Here is a 15,000-nt window from a genome sequence, read left to right as displayed (position 1 = left end):
TGTTGTATCTTCTCTCATCGGGGAGTCTGATACTAAATATGAACGGTAAGAATGCTCTGAACCCTACACGTATTATATCCCCATCGTTTTTATGTTCACATTTGCCCAACATGTTAATTTGCTGAGCGGGGTTTATGTCGTCTGCTAGGCTAGGGCAATCGAACCACTGCAGTCTGCACTGAGTCTGCACGCATGAGGCAGGCTGGTAATAAGTCTTATAATTATATGGTAAGAACGTTCTGAACCCTACACGTTTTCGATTACGATTGTTCTTGCCTTGAAATAATAATTCGGAAACCATTCATTTACTGAACTGATGCAGTCGTATTTCAGTGTAGTCTGCTACGTATGACAGAGTCGATCGAGTCAGTCTTCACTGGTCTAGCTGGTACGTTATCGGAATAACACTTGTTTTCTGTTAGCCGCTGGGAATTGTATACTAACTCATCATTTGGTAATGTGGATGATAAGCTACATGCCACTAACACGGCATATGAGAAGAATCTATGCAAGTCGGCGAAAATGAGATCAAACACATCGGCTTCTATTTTTAGATCAGTGGCACTGTGGCACAGGCACATGCAATCTGTCAGAACAAAAACCCACTTCTGCTTTAATCAATGTTTTGTTACTGTTTACATATTCATGAACTGTACATACATGTATAATTAAGAAAACAACAACAAGCCTACGGCTCATAGTGGCGTCTTTTTCATTCTTTACCTTGTTTTTCCTGCTTGATGATCTTGGTGTCAATGCTATTGCTGTACAAGGCAAAACAAAAAGCAAAAGCAAAAACAGCTCAGAACCAAAAAGATGGAGGGAAACATAACACGGGAAGGAACAGGGGAGAGAAGTAGTTAGAAATGTAAGGAACACACACACACACACACACACACACACACACACACACTCACACACTCACACACACACACACACACTCACACACTCACACACACACACACATACACACACACACACACACACGTACACACACACAGGGCCGGACCCAGGGGGGAGTTTCCTGTAGCCCTGACCTCCCCCCCCACTGCCTTGACAATGTACCTCCTCCAAGAGTAAAAAAAAAATTGTTGTATGTTTAAAATATGCTTAACATTTTATGTTGCCTTTAAAACTCATAAACTGGGGGCCCGGTAGCTCAGTTGGTAGAGCACTGGACTTGTGATCGAAAGGTCGCAGGTTCGAATTCGGGCCGGGACGGACACGGGTCAACTTTATGTGCAGACCCAGAGACGGAAGCCATGTCCCACCCCCGTGTCATCACAATGGCACGTAAAAGACCTTGGTCATTCTGCCATAAGTGCAGGTGGCTGAATACACCTAAACACGCAGACACCTGGGTAGCGCGACTCCGTTGCTGCTAGCTTTCCACTGGGAGGAAGCGACCCGAATTTCCCAGCGATGGGACAATAAAGTAATGAGAAATGAGAAATGAGAAATGAGAAATAACAAATACTCCCAGAATGCGCCAGATTGCTCATACTTTAATCTAGATTTCAAAATAAAAAACCATTAAAGGTAGGTTGTTGGAACGTTTGTTATTGACAAAACAATATATTCACAAGTATATCGACCCAACGGTTTTTTAAGTGCACAGACAAACAATGAATAACGAACCCCCATCACCCTACTTAAGTCCGGCCCTGCACAGAGGCACACACACTCATATAAGTACGGTAAATCAAAGAATTGAGGTAGCTATATAGATTTAGTGACTTAGTGAGTTGTTGAGATCGCGTCATTCAGTCAGTACACGGGGCAAACTCATCAGCAAAAATGGACATTGAGTATTCGTATGGTCACTGACTCACACTGTGTGCCTGGTCAACAGAAGGTCAAGAACTGGTTCAAGTCGAATGTGGGCAAGAGACAGACAGAGCTGTGTCCGTGCGCTGACCAGTTGCCCCAGCCAATAATCCTGAGTCTGGAGGAAACCTGTCAGGAATTTGGGGTCAACTCGCAGTCTGGACTGACCAGGGCTACCTACCAGGCTGCTTTTGATGACAACGATGGTAAGACATTATCATCGGTTAAAAACCAAAAAAATCTCCTACAATTAGCATTTTTCATTAAAATATGTGTTGACCAGTTTGCTTGGAGGAGACCCGTCAGAGTTTTGGAATCGATGCAAGCTCAAGACTAAGCGGGTCTGTCTTCAATCAATCAATCAATCAATCAATATGAGGCTTATATCGCGCGTATTCCATGGGTACAGTTCTAAGCGCAGGGATTTTTTTATTTTTTATTTTTATTTTATGCAATTTATATCGCGCACATATTCAAGGCGCAGGGATTTATTTATGCCGTGTGAGATGGATATTTTTTTTTTTTACACAATACATCAAGCATTCACATTGGCCAGCAGATCGCAGCCATTTCGGCGCATATCCTACTTTTCACGGCCTATTATTCCAAGTCACACGGGTATTTTGGCGGACATTTTTTTTTTATCTATGCCTATACAATTTTGCCAGGAAAGACCCTTTTGTCAATCGTGGGATCTTTAACGTGCACACCCCAATGTAGTGTACACGAAGGGACCTCGGTTTTTCGTCTCATCCGAAAGACTAGCACTTGAAACCACCACCAAGGTTAGGAAAGGGGGGAGAAAATTGCTAACGCCCTGACCCAGGGTCGAACTCGCAACCTCTCGCTTCCGAGCGCAAGTGCGTTACCACTCGGCCACCCAGTCCACATTAGATGTCTTCGATGATGTTGTTGCATTGGTCTAATACATGAAGTTCAAGCGGGAGTTTTGTTGGTTGCACAGATTTGTCGAACTGAACAAAATTCTGCCTCAAGGTCGTTTCACTCTGTTCGTTGAACTGAAGTTGAGGCGTCTTTACACACACATCCCCCCCCCCCTTCCCCCCTCCCTTCCATGTCAGTATATGACATTTTTTGCGCAGACACGCTCCCGCGTTCAGCCATAACACTTGCTCTGTACATGGCAAATTTTAAGTCAGAAGGACTCTCATCAAGTTGCCGCTTATATTTATTAATTTTCCACTCTGTTTTTGGTTTGTTGGCATCAAATGCCGGATAGTTTTGGAGTCTGGCTCATGGCTTACCGTCATGTGCTGCATATGCCCACAATGCTGTTTTGCATTTCAGCCGGTGCTTCCGTAAATGTGTGTCCGTGTGTGTGTGTGTGTGTGTGTGTGTGTGTGTGTGTGTGTGTGTGTGTGTGTGTGTGTGTGTGTGTGTGTGTGTGTGTGAGTGTGTGTGTGTGTTAATGTGTGTGTGTGTGTGTGTGTTGTGAATGTGTGTGTGTGTGTGTGTGTGTGTGTGTGTTTGTTAATATGTGTGTGTGTGTGTGTGTGTGTGTGTTTGTGAATGTGTGTGTGTGTGTTTGTGTGTGTGTTTGTGAATGTGTGTGTGTGTGTGTTTGTGAATGTGTGTGTGTGTGTGTGTGTGTGTGTGTGTGTGTGTGTGTTTGTGTGCCTGCCTGTCTGTACGTGTCTGCTAGGCTGTGTCCTCCATGGCTGTGTCTTTCTTTCAGTGTGTGCGTCTCACGTTGTGGTGAGTGTACAAGCCTGACACATGATAAAAGCACATGCACGCCTTAAATATATTTATTGCGCATTGTGACATGATAATAATATCCTGACCATCTTTTGTGTGTGTGTGTGCAGACAACAAAGATGGAACCTTGCATGAAGATGAAATCGCTAGCCTGAAAGCGTACATAGGTAAACAATCCATTATGGCCTGGTTGGATAGTTGGTTGGATAGTTTGTTGGATAGTTGGTTGTTTTTTTGCTTGATGACTAATAAGCTAGATACGTTTGTCGGGGATAACGACCAATTCTTAACAATTTGGTAGGTGTTGTACTACCTTTCTGGCCTTGCCAAGTTTTAATTACATTACATATCATGTTAGCTGCAAGATGAGACTTGACCTACTTCGGCCCAAAATGGAACCAAACATTATGTAATACAGGGGTGGATCCAACGGGGGAGGTGGGGGGGGGGTGTTCCAGGGTTACGGATCCGATCCTCCCCCCACACACACACCCGAAAAAATGGAAATAGATTTACAGCAGTGTTAACCTTGTTCTCTTCCAGAAGAGGCCTACAATGCACCTCATAAAGTTACAATATCTTCCTGACCAGTGCTTCCCTAGCTCGACCTCATCGAGGCCTAGGCGGCCGCTGGACCCCAATCGCAGTTCCCCCCCCCCCCACCTCCATTACCCCTTGATCTGCCCCTGTAATACAATTGTTTAACCTAATCCTTGCAATTTATAGAAGTCACCTGCTTAGAGGTTTTCATGCGGGCCGAGGCTAGTCGAGGACAAACAGAAAACAAGTCGCGTAAGGCGAAAATACAATATTTAGTCAAGTAGCTGCCATTTTTCAGCAAGACCGTATACTCGTAGCATCGTCAGTCCACCGCTCATGGCAAAGGCAGTGAAATTGACAAGAAGAGCGGGGTAGTAGTTGCGCTAAGAAGGATAGCACGCTTTTCTGTACCTCTCTTCGTTTTAACTTTCTGAGCGTGTTTTTAATCCAAACATATCATATCTATATGTTTTTGGAATCAGGAACCGACAAGGAATAAGATGAAAGTGTTTTTAAATTGATTTGGACAATTTAATTTTGATAATAATTTTTATATATTTAATTTTCAGAGCTTGTTTTTAATCCGAATATAACATATTTATATGTTTTTGGAATCAGCAAATGATGGAGAATAAGATAAACGTAAATTTGGATCGTTTTATAAAAGAAATATTTTTTTTACAATTTTCAGATTTTTAATGACCAAAGTCATTAATTAATTTTTAAGCCACCAAGCTGAAATGCAATACCGAAGTCCGGGCTTTGTCGAAGATTACTTGACCAAAATTTGAACCAATTTGGTTGAAAAATGAGGGCGTGACAGTGCCGCCTCAACTTTCACGAAAAGCCGGATATGACGTCATCAAAGACATTTATCAAAAAAATGAAAAAAACGTATGGGGATATCAATCCCAGGAACTCTCATGTCAAATTTCATAAAGATCGGTCCAGTAGTTTGGTCTGAATCGCTCTACACGCACGCACGCACACACACACACACACACACACATACACACACACATACACCACGACCCTCGTTTCGATTCCCCCTCGATGTTAAAATATTTAGTCAAAACTTGACTAAATATAATGAAGTGCATTTAGAATATGTGTACACATGGCGAGGCAGATCTTGCAATGAGCTGACTTTTTAATGGCTGGCTACTTTATTTAGTTTGCGGTTGGGTGGGTAGGTTGATCTGTTGGATAATTAGTTGGTTGATTAGTTGGTTAGATAGATGCTTGGTTAGTTGACACAGTTTGTTGATGTTGTATACCTTAACCATTGCACCGTCGGTGGCAAACAGACACTCACACACAGACACTAACACATGCACGCGTGCGCGCACCCGCGAAGTGTGAGAGAGAGAGAGAGAGAGAGAGAGAGAGAGAGAGAGAGAGAGAGAGAGAGAGAGAGAGAGAGAGAGAGAGAGAAGAGAGAGAGAGAGAGAGAGAGAGAGAGAGAGAGAGAGAGAGAGAGAGAGAGAGAGAGAGAGAGAGAGAGAGAATTGAATTGAATTGAATTGAACTTTATTTACCAAGGATTAAGATTTAAGGCTACGCCTTTTCTTACAATCTGTTCTTGGGACGCACAGACACACAATGATAAAATTGAAAAATTAAAAATTAAAAAGTTAAAAAGTTTACCAACAAAAGGAGGTCAGAAAACTTCAGCACTTATATATGCGCCGAATGCTGCTGTGCTGGAAACTAGTACTGTAATTGGTAATTTGTAAATTCTCGCCTTTTGTCCATCGAGCGTTGGATTAATTAACTTGTTATGTATTGTCCCGCTGAAAATGGTATTATTCAACAGAATTATGGGAACAACAACAACAACAACACACACACACACACACGCACACACACACGCACATACACGCAAACAAACGCACAAACTACTAGACATAGCAAAGGTGAATGAAATAGCTGTAACGATAGAGTAACTATAATGAAGAGAAAAAAAAAATATTGTCTATCATATGAATACATGTCCAGGCTAGGTATTAAGGATAAGCGGAAAGAAGTAGAAAAAATATATCTGTCGGTAGCTTTATTAAATAATGATGTAATGTAAATCGGCACTTTACCGTAATACAATTTATGCATGAAAATGGCTTTGTTTAACTTGAGATGCTTTTCCAGTGGAAGAAAGTTAAGCATTTTTAATTTCATATCTGTTGGAGCATTATCCTTTACGATGAGTTTAGCCGAGCGACGATAGAGAGAGTCTAACTTTTTCAAGTGGACATCACTGCTGCCATCCCAGAGCGTCGAAACATAATTGATGTGAGGCATTACATGAGCATGGTGGAACATTTCCAGAGTCCTTCTGTCCGTAAATTGCTTTAACTTGGATAGGAGGAAAACGTTCTTGGCTACTTTCTTGCAAATATGCTGTAATTGTGCCTGCCACTTGAATTCACAATCAATAATTACCCCTAAAACGCGATGCTGTTGAACTTATTCAATTGATTGCGTACCAATAGTAAGATTAAGTTTGAGTGGAGAAATCTGGTGTTTTTGTCTGGTTGCAATTACCATACTTTTAGTTTTTATTGGATGGACAAGCATAGCATTGGCACTACACCAGCTATTTACAGAGAGAGAGAGAGAGAGAGAGAGAGAGAGAGAGAGAGAGAGAGAGAGAGAGAGAGAGAGAGAGAGAGAGAGAGAGAGAGAGAGAGAGAGAGAGAGAGAGAGAGAGAGAGAGACGAGACAAGACAAGACAAGACTAGACAAGGCAAATTAAGAGAGAGAGAGAGAGAGAGAGAGAGAGAGAGAGAGAGAGAAACAAGACAAGACAAGACAAGACAAGACTAGACAAGGCAAATTAAGAGAGAGAGAGAGAGAGAGAGAGAGAGAGAGAGAGAGAGAGAGAGAGAGAGAGAGAGAGAGAGAGAGATAGACAAGACAAGACAAGACAAGACTAGACAAGGCAAATTAAGAGAGAGAGAGAGAGAGAGAGAGACAGAGAGACAGAGAGAGAGAGACAGAGAGACAGACAGACAGACAGACAGACAAAGACACATACACAGAGAGGTTTAAAAACTAATCGCCAAATATATATTGTTTACTTTTAATCATTTGTGTTACCTCATATTTGCACTTTGCCGCTTTCTTTAATAGGCCAATGCCAAATATAATCGTTAATCGTTTGATATTGTGTATTTGATTTCCTGTCGAATTATCTTAGCGTTGCTTGAACAATAATTATGTTCTTTTCTGTTTGTGCAGAGATCTACGAAAAGTGTGTGCAGAGAATGTAGAAGGAAGGTAAATCTGCTTGGTTACATGAAACGTTACAGACTTCAACGTCACCATATTTTAACAACGACGACAACAACAACAACAACAACAACAACAACAACAACAACAACAACAACAACATCAACAAAACCTTTCACATATTGACCTTTTGCTGTTGTAGTTTTTGATGTTCCTCTTTAGAGTTTTATTTCTGTTTTTTCACACAGGCTCGGTACATATATTTGAAGCTACAGTTCATTTACACGATAAGATGATTTTGGATGATTTGTTGAAAAGTCACTTTGTGAAACGATAAAGGTTCATTCCTGTGCAATTGATGTTATTTCCTTTGTGTTTGAGACCCCAAAAAATGAAGTTGAAAACAGCGTTACGCACGCATCGAATGTGGTCACACTCACTTAGATTTGTCCGACCTCTGTAACTAAATGAATTTCTTTACAATCACTAATTCTTTTGCGATCAAGTCAACAAGTGCAGCTTGAAGATGCAGAAAATGCATTCATTCAACCGAGGACACACTTCAGACGAATTTGATGTCTCAGAGAGTGTTTTGTGTTACACATGATGCGTTCGTAACGGCCGTTTTTATTATAAGCGAATGCAATAGCATCAATTCAACTGAATAAAAGCATACATTTTCACGTTTGCCCCTTTGTTAATCAACTAGCTATACAGATGCGTGACGGTTTTTTCTCACAATTTGTCGTGAATAATGACGTCATTCACACAAAAAAAGGTATAGTTAACATTTTGGAAGGGTACGTTCGTAACGCCCTTTGCTACCAGCGAAGATGCAGGCCCCGAGTGCTTGGACATAGCCAATTTCTCACCATTATGATTATGTACGTGCCAATGTTTATTTGTAAGTATGTACAAACAAACAAAAAATGATAATAAAAAATAAAAAATTGGACCAAAAAAATGAAAACAATATTTTGAGAAAAAAAATATTCAAATAAAATATGGAAAAATAATCAAATAAGAAATTTAAAAACACTCCTTATGGATGCTTACCAAGCACTAATGAGCACAACATTCCATTACTGAATATGACTTCATAATTAACACAATTGTGTCACAATGATGAAACAGCCCCCCCCCCTCCCTCCCCCCCTCCCTTTCCCCCTCAGATCCCTGTAATTTGTCAGAAAAAGTATTTCTTGCTTTTTCTTTTCTTGCAAACTGTCATTCGGATAACAAAGAACCTTGTTATCATTAATTCAACTCAAATTAATCAAGCTTTATTTTTGGTCCATATTCCCACTTTTGTTAACCAGTTTTGGAGAATGATTCATCTGAAACGTTCTCGGTACATGCACACTCGCTCTTACTTATTACATGTCCGCGATCATACTGCGTGCGCATCATACTGCGCATCAACGACCAAGTGTATGTTCCGGGGGACATCTACTGCAACAGATTTAAAGGAGGTTTGTCGTTTCCTTTGTTTCCATTGCTGTTTTCTTGCTCAGTGTTTAAAGAGACTTTTTTTTATTTTTTTTAAATTTTTTTATATTTTTTTTGATTATCCTCAGTTGCATGCAGGTTTGCTACTACAATTATTTTTTGCCTTTTTTGTTTTTTGTTTGTTTTTGTTTTTGTGTGTGTTTGTGTGGCTTGGAGCAAACCTTCTTCATAGGTCTTTTCTTTTCTCAGTCAAATGTGTACATTTTTAAATCAACAAACTTTATCAGTAAACTAATAATTATTATGTTTAAATAAATAGATAAATAAAAATGATCATAACATAAATTTATTCCTAATGTTCAGCTCAGTTTCCAATAATACACCCAAATCTAACTTTTTCCCATATTTAAATTTTCCAATGGTCATTTTGGTAATTAAAATACAATAATTCACAAAATAAATATAATCATTTTTCAAACTTTCCCTTAAATAACACAAAAATACATTTTCTTCATTCCAAATGATGGCAACATGTATTTTCTTATAAACAAAATCTTTACATATTTTCCACCCCTTCATCACCTCTTGGCAACTAAAAAAGAAATGTTCCAGGGTGTCTAATTCATTACAAACTTCACACTTATTCGATGTTCGTAATCCCATTTTGGATATATTCTATGTAATAATTTCCAGTGCAGCAGACGTAATCTTTCTTCTTTTGTGCTGTTTACAGCCAGTAACCAGTTCAGTTCTCTTATCCAAATCAACATTATGTTTTCGTTTCCAAAAATCACAGGCACTCGGAATCTGGACATCAAAATCAACTAAACATGTTCTAATAAACTTGCTGTTATATTACCACCATTAACAATGAAATCCTGCAATGTAAAATATTGATATGGTAATGTGTCTGTACGCCTGGATTTAAGTGCTGTGCATAATGCATTGTATTCGAACTGTCTGGATGGTTTATAACCCACTTTTTGACATAAATCTTCCAAAGAAATAATAATACCATTTTCATTCATAACATCCTTTACAAATGAAATATTATGTTTAATAAAATCTTTAAAAAATAGGCATTTATGTTTAAATTGAATATTCATATTGTTCCAAATGCATTGGTCCTTCAGTAATCATGTACTGGTGCAAAATCATACTTTTCACAGAAAACACTTTTATTGTCAAGCCAAGTCAATAACACTTGTTTTCAAAACACTGATCTGCAACTATTGAGGCCAATCATCGTTTTCGAGACATAATTTCAGATCGGAGACAGTTCCTACTTTTGAAAATGTTAGCCTATATTCCCATCGTACTAAAGCTCGGCCAAGCGTTAGCCCGCTTTGTGTGTGTGTGTGTGTGTGTGTGTGTGTGTGTGTGTGTGTGTGTGTGTGTGTGTGTGTGTGTGTGTGCGCGTGTGTGTGTTTAGATTAAACACAAACACAAGAGCCGTTCAACTGTGCGTGTTCTTTATTCCGACAACTTGAGCCAGTCTGACTTCCGCCTCGGTCCAAGGGACATTATTCTAAGATGTACAGAATGGTCAGGGTGCCGACAATGGGTAGTTTCCCATTGTCCAGTGAACGCGTACATAGCGATATGTTACATGTGTGTTTGTGTGTGTGTTTGTGTGTGTGTGTGTGTGAGTGTGTGTGTGTCTGTGTGTGTGTGTGTGTGTGTGTGTGTGTGTGTGATTGCGTGCGTGCGTGCTTGCGTGTGTGCGATAATTTCTTAAGCCCTTTTCGGGAATTCCCGTTTTTACGCCGCCTTTATATGGCGGTGTATAGTTGGTCACCCGTTTTTGTCTGCCAGTGATTGAGGGTTTTTAAACCAAGATGTACAAGTGCACCTTCAATTGAAAACGTCTTTGAAAACAGCTCAAACGGATTAAAACAATATATAATCTGACTAGTGTACACACCCGTGCTTCGTGAATAATGGTCTCACTAGCTGTTAAGCGATTCTTAACTGCTTACTGTACATTTCTCCGACGTCAAATGTTAGGTTGAGACGCGCATCGCCATCTGAAACCCTTAATCGACGGATGTGTTGCCTGGCTGGCTGTGCCGGTGTAGGATCCGGTCCGGTCCCCCCTCTGAAGTAGTCCCCCGGGGGACCAATTTGTGGCAAAAACTGCTCTATAATGGTCCCCCCTTAGACATCCAGCCTCGTTTTCGACTGGTCCCCCTGGGCGATTTTGGTCCCCCCCTCGCATCCAAAATAGGCCCCTTCTCGAACTGGTCCCCCTCTTTTCTAACCAATGTAGAGCTATGTCAGTATTTATTTTTAACTTAATTGTTACAAAACGTTATTGTCCCCACAGGGCCATAGGAACATTTAAAAAAAAAAATTTTTTTATCTCTGGAACCTGGCTCCTCTTTGCTACGAGGATTCCGTCGTGGTAGAGCACATCCTCTCGAATTGTGTATTTTGCAGCAGTCTTTCTCAACTGTCTCTTTTTAACTTTAGTCACATCACGGTTTTCCCCTTTCGCGGTCAGAGGGTAAGTGCCATTTTTCAAATAGTTCAACACGTTGTCATACAGAGTGTCGTCCATGATGATAGTCAATGAAAAACGAAGACTGGCTGACGGAATGAATTGTCGTGTACTTATAATTATAGGCATGTTTGACACGAGTCACGTGACGTGTCAAGAAGCGTGGCGACCGTTTTCTCATTCCACACACACAAAAAAAGAGAAAATAAAAAACAAAAGTATAGGCTACATAGAACGGCAAATCTACGAAGTTAAATCACTTTTAAAAGTTTAGATTTGACACTGTAACCTTCACCCAGTTTAAGATAATCTTGAATAAATTCTCTGTACAAAAATGAAAATAATATAGCGGTTGGACTTCACCACCACTATTGAAAATATATTATTGTTGAGTATTTATGTGCGTGTCTGCTCAATCTGTGTGTATATGAATTAGTGTGTATGTATACTTGTTGAGTGTGTATATGACTTAGTGTGTATGTATGCTTGTTGAGTGTGTATATGACTTAGTGTGTATGTATGCTTGTTGAGTGTGTATATGACTTAGTGTGTATGTATGCTTGTTGAGTGTGTATATGACTTAGTGTGTATGTATGCTTGTTGAGTGTGTATTTGAATTAGTGTGTATGTATGCTTGTTGAGTGTGTATTTGAATTAGTGTGTATGTATGCTTGTTGAGTGTGTATTTGAATTAGTGTGTATGTATGCTTGTTGAGTGTGTATTTGAATTAGTGTGTATGTATGCTTGTTGAGTGTGTATATGAATTAGTGTGTATGTATACTTGTTGAGTGTGTATATGACTTAGTGTGTATGTATGCTTGTTGAGTGTGTATATGACTTAGTGTGTATGTATGCTTGTTGAGTGTGTATTTGAGACAAAGTCAAAGAGTGAAAATGAATGAACAGAAAGAGATGAAAGTATTTTAAGATTAAACTAAACTACAAAAACTTACAACCAAAACGTTAACCTTTACAACATTTATTGACACTAAACAAATAACAACAATTTCTCTATTCTATCTCAAGGGAGACAACTATTTTATCAGTATCATTAAACTCAGGACTGCTGCTAACACTCCTAAGAAAACTAACACTAGAACCAATATAATGACTAAAGATTCACAGACTAAAAGAATGAACACTAGATTACATAAACAACTCACAAATGCAGGAAGGGTGGGTACATAACGTAAGAAGAGACGAAACGGGTAAACCAATCGCAACGTGCAGGAAGGGTGGGTACATAACGTAAGAAGAGACGAAACGGGTAAACCAATCGCAACGTACAGGAAGGGTGGGTGCATAACGTAAGAACAGACGAAACGGGTAAACCAATCGCAACGTACAGGAAGGGTGGGTGCATAACGTAAGAAGAGACGAAACGGGTAAACCAATCGCAACGTACAGGAAGGGTGGGTGCATAACGTAAGAAGAGACGAAACGGGTAAACCAATCGCCACGTACAGGAAGGGTGGGTGCATAACGTAAGAAGAGACGAAACGGGTAAACCAATCGCAACGTACAGGAAGGGTGGGTGCATAACGTAAGAAGAGACGAAACGGGTAAACCAATCGCAACGTGCAGGAAGGGTGGGTACATAACGTAAGAAGAGACGAAACGGGTAAACCAATCGCAACGTGCAGGAAGGGTGGGTACATAACGTAAGAAGAGACGAAACGGGTAAACCAATCGAAACGTACAGCCAAACGACAGGTGCAGGGTAAGACGCAATACTTGAGTCTGCTCTACGTGGCACAACGGATGAAATCAAAACCATCAGAAATGCAAAAGAGAGTTTAGTCTCTTCTTCTTCTTCTTCTTTGTTCATGGGCTTAGACTCCCACGTTCACTCATGTTTTTTGCACGAGTGGAATTTTACGTGTATGACCGTTTTTACCCCGCCATTTAGGCAGCCATACGCCGATTTCGGGGGAGAGAGTTTAGTAATTTCTGGTCATTTACATATTTGCTATCAAAGTGGAAGTTTAATTTGTGCATAACCATCGAAGCCTATTTGCAAACACCGTCTTCCTCTATTTCTCATAGTTTCATAAAATATAAAAAAAATTGGATAAGCCAGAAGTCGCAGCATGGAAAGGAAAACTTTTGGGAAAAAACTTTCAACAGCAAGCTAGCACTTACATTAGCAATAGTACTAATGAGTGCTTATTTAGTGCGAACAACGTCGTTATTTTCTTTTGTGTGCGCTTTACAGTGACCTGAGAAACACACACAAGTGACAGCATCCAATAACGTCCTCTCTCTCTCTCTCTCTCTCTCTCTCTCTCTCTCTCTCTCTCTCTCTCTCTCTCTCTCTCTCTCTCTCTCTCTCTCTCTCTCACGCACGCACGCACGCACACACGCACACACACACACACACACGCACACACACACACACACACACACACGCAAACACACGTGCACACGTGCATACGTACACACACACACAAACGCACACAAACACACACACGCACACACACACACACCCACATACACACACACTCACGCACAAAAACACACACACACACACACATACACACTACTACTACTACTACTACTACTACTACTACTACTACTACTACTACTACTACTACTACTACTACTACTACTAAGAAATGGCGCACAAAACAAACTGAACCAAACAAGTCACGACACTAACTTCAAGAGACGTTACACGTCCGGGAGTGACGATGAGCTGGTCGCGCAGACCAGGCAGATCATTCCAACCTTCCAGACCACACGAGATGGACGCATTCAGGTGCCTTGCTCTCACTTGCCTGCTGGTCGGCTGCTTGTTCATTACAGGTAAAGATTTGAGTTTTGTCAATGTGTGCGGATATCATTAAATACTCATCTGTAAAGCTGTCTGTTATCGCTGGTAAAAGTCAGTAATTTGGCAATTCATTTTAAAATACTGGTTTTGATCAGCTGCTTTTTACATTCAGTCAAGTTTTGACTAAATGTGTTAACATGAATGGGGAATCGAGACGAGGGTGGTGGTGGTGGTGTGTGTGTATGTGTGTGTGTCTGTGTGTGTGTGTGTGTGTGTGTGTGTGTGTGTGTGTGTGTGTGTGTGTGTGTGTGTAGAGCGATTCAGAGAAAACTACTGAACTGATCATAAAACTTTGCTTTGAGTTCCTGAACGCCATGTCACCAGACATTTTTTTTCATATCTTTTGATAAATGACTTTGATGACGTCATATCCGTTTTTTGTGAAAGTTGAGGCCGCACTGTCACACCCTCATTTTTTGATCAAATTGATTGACATTTTAGCCAACCTATCTTCGACAAATTCCGGACTATGGGATTGCATTGCAGCTCGGAAGCTTACACATTAATTAATGAGTTTGCTCATTAAAGTTGTCATCAAAATCGAATTTTCGCATCGCAATCTTCATCAAATTCTGAATCTAAAAGTGTGATCACCGTTAACAAAAATGTGTGATTAGGTACTTTGATAAGCATTTTAGTAATCGATCCAAAAAAAGATTTCATCTTATTCTTTATCATTTCCTGATTCCAAAAACATATGGATGTGTTATGTTTGGATTACAAACAAGCTCAGAAAGTTAAACAGAATACAGAACAAGTCGCGTAAGGCGAAAATACAATGTTTAGTCAAGTAGCTGTCGAACTCACAGAATGAAACTGAACGCAATGCCATTTTTCAGCAAGACCGTATACTCGTAGCATCGTCAGTCCACCGCTCATGGCAAAGGCAGTGAAATTGACAAG

The 15,000-nt window shown here is 40.2% G+C and overlaps 2 protein-coding genes and 1 long non-coding RNA gene across 3 annotated transcripts in view; 2 read left to right on the top strand and 1 right to left on the bottom strand.

The window, feature by feature from the left end:
- Nucleotides 1-1,845, bottom strand: part of LOC138971888 (uncharacterized) — a 133,032-nt gene extending 131,187 nt beyond the window's left edge. The window contains exon 1 of the long non-coding RNA XR_011457416.1: nt 1,303-1,845. This is a non-coding gene — a long non-coding RNA (uncharacterized lncRNA). The remainder of the gene's footprint in view (nt 1-1,302) is intronic.
- LOC138971884 (uncharacterized) overlaps nt 1-7,669 on the top strand; it is an 11,856-nt gene extending 4,187 nt beyond the window's left edge. The window contains exons 3-5 of the mRNA XM_070344726.1: nt 1,853-2,033; nt 3,657-3,713; nt 7,324-7,669. Coding sequence (XP_070200827.1) covers nt 1,853-2,033; nt 3,657-3,713; nt 7,324-7,355 — 270 coding nt within the window. The 3' untranslated portion in view covers nt 7,356-7,669. The remainder of the gene's footprint in view (nt 1-1,852; nt 2,034-3,656; nt 3,714-7,323) is intronic.
- Nucleotides 7,670-13,993: 6,324 nt separating this feature from the next.
- Nucleotides 13,994-15,000, top strand: part of LOC138971870 (uncharacterized) — a 32,055-nt gene continuing 31,048 nt past the window's right edge. The window contains exon 1 of the mRNA XM_070344707.1: nt 13,994-14,069. Coding sequence (XP_070200808.1) covers nt 14,009-14,069 — 61 coding nt within the window. The 5' untranslated portion in view covers nt 13,994-14,008. The remainder of the gene's footprint in view (nt 14,070-15,000) is intronic.

The sequence above is a fragment of the Littorina saxatilis genome, linkage group LG7, assembly GCF_037325665.1.
Source record: "Littorina saxatilis isolate snail1 linkage group LG7, US_GU_Lsax_2.0, whole genome shotgun sequence".
Lineage (NCBI taxonomy): Eukaryota > Metazoa > Mollusca > Gastropoda > Littorinimorpha > Littorinidae > Littorina > Littorina saxatilis.
This window is presented reverse-complemented; position numbering and strand designations above follow the sequence as displayed.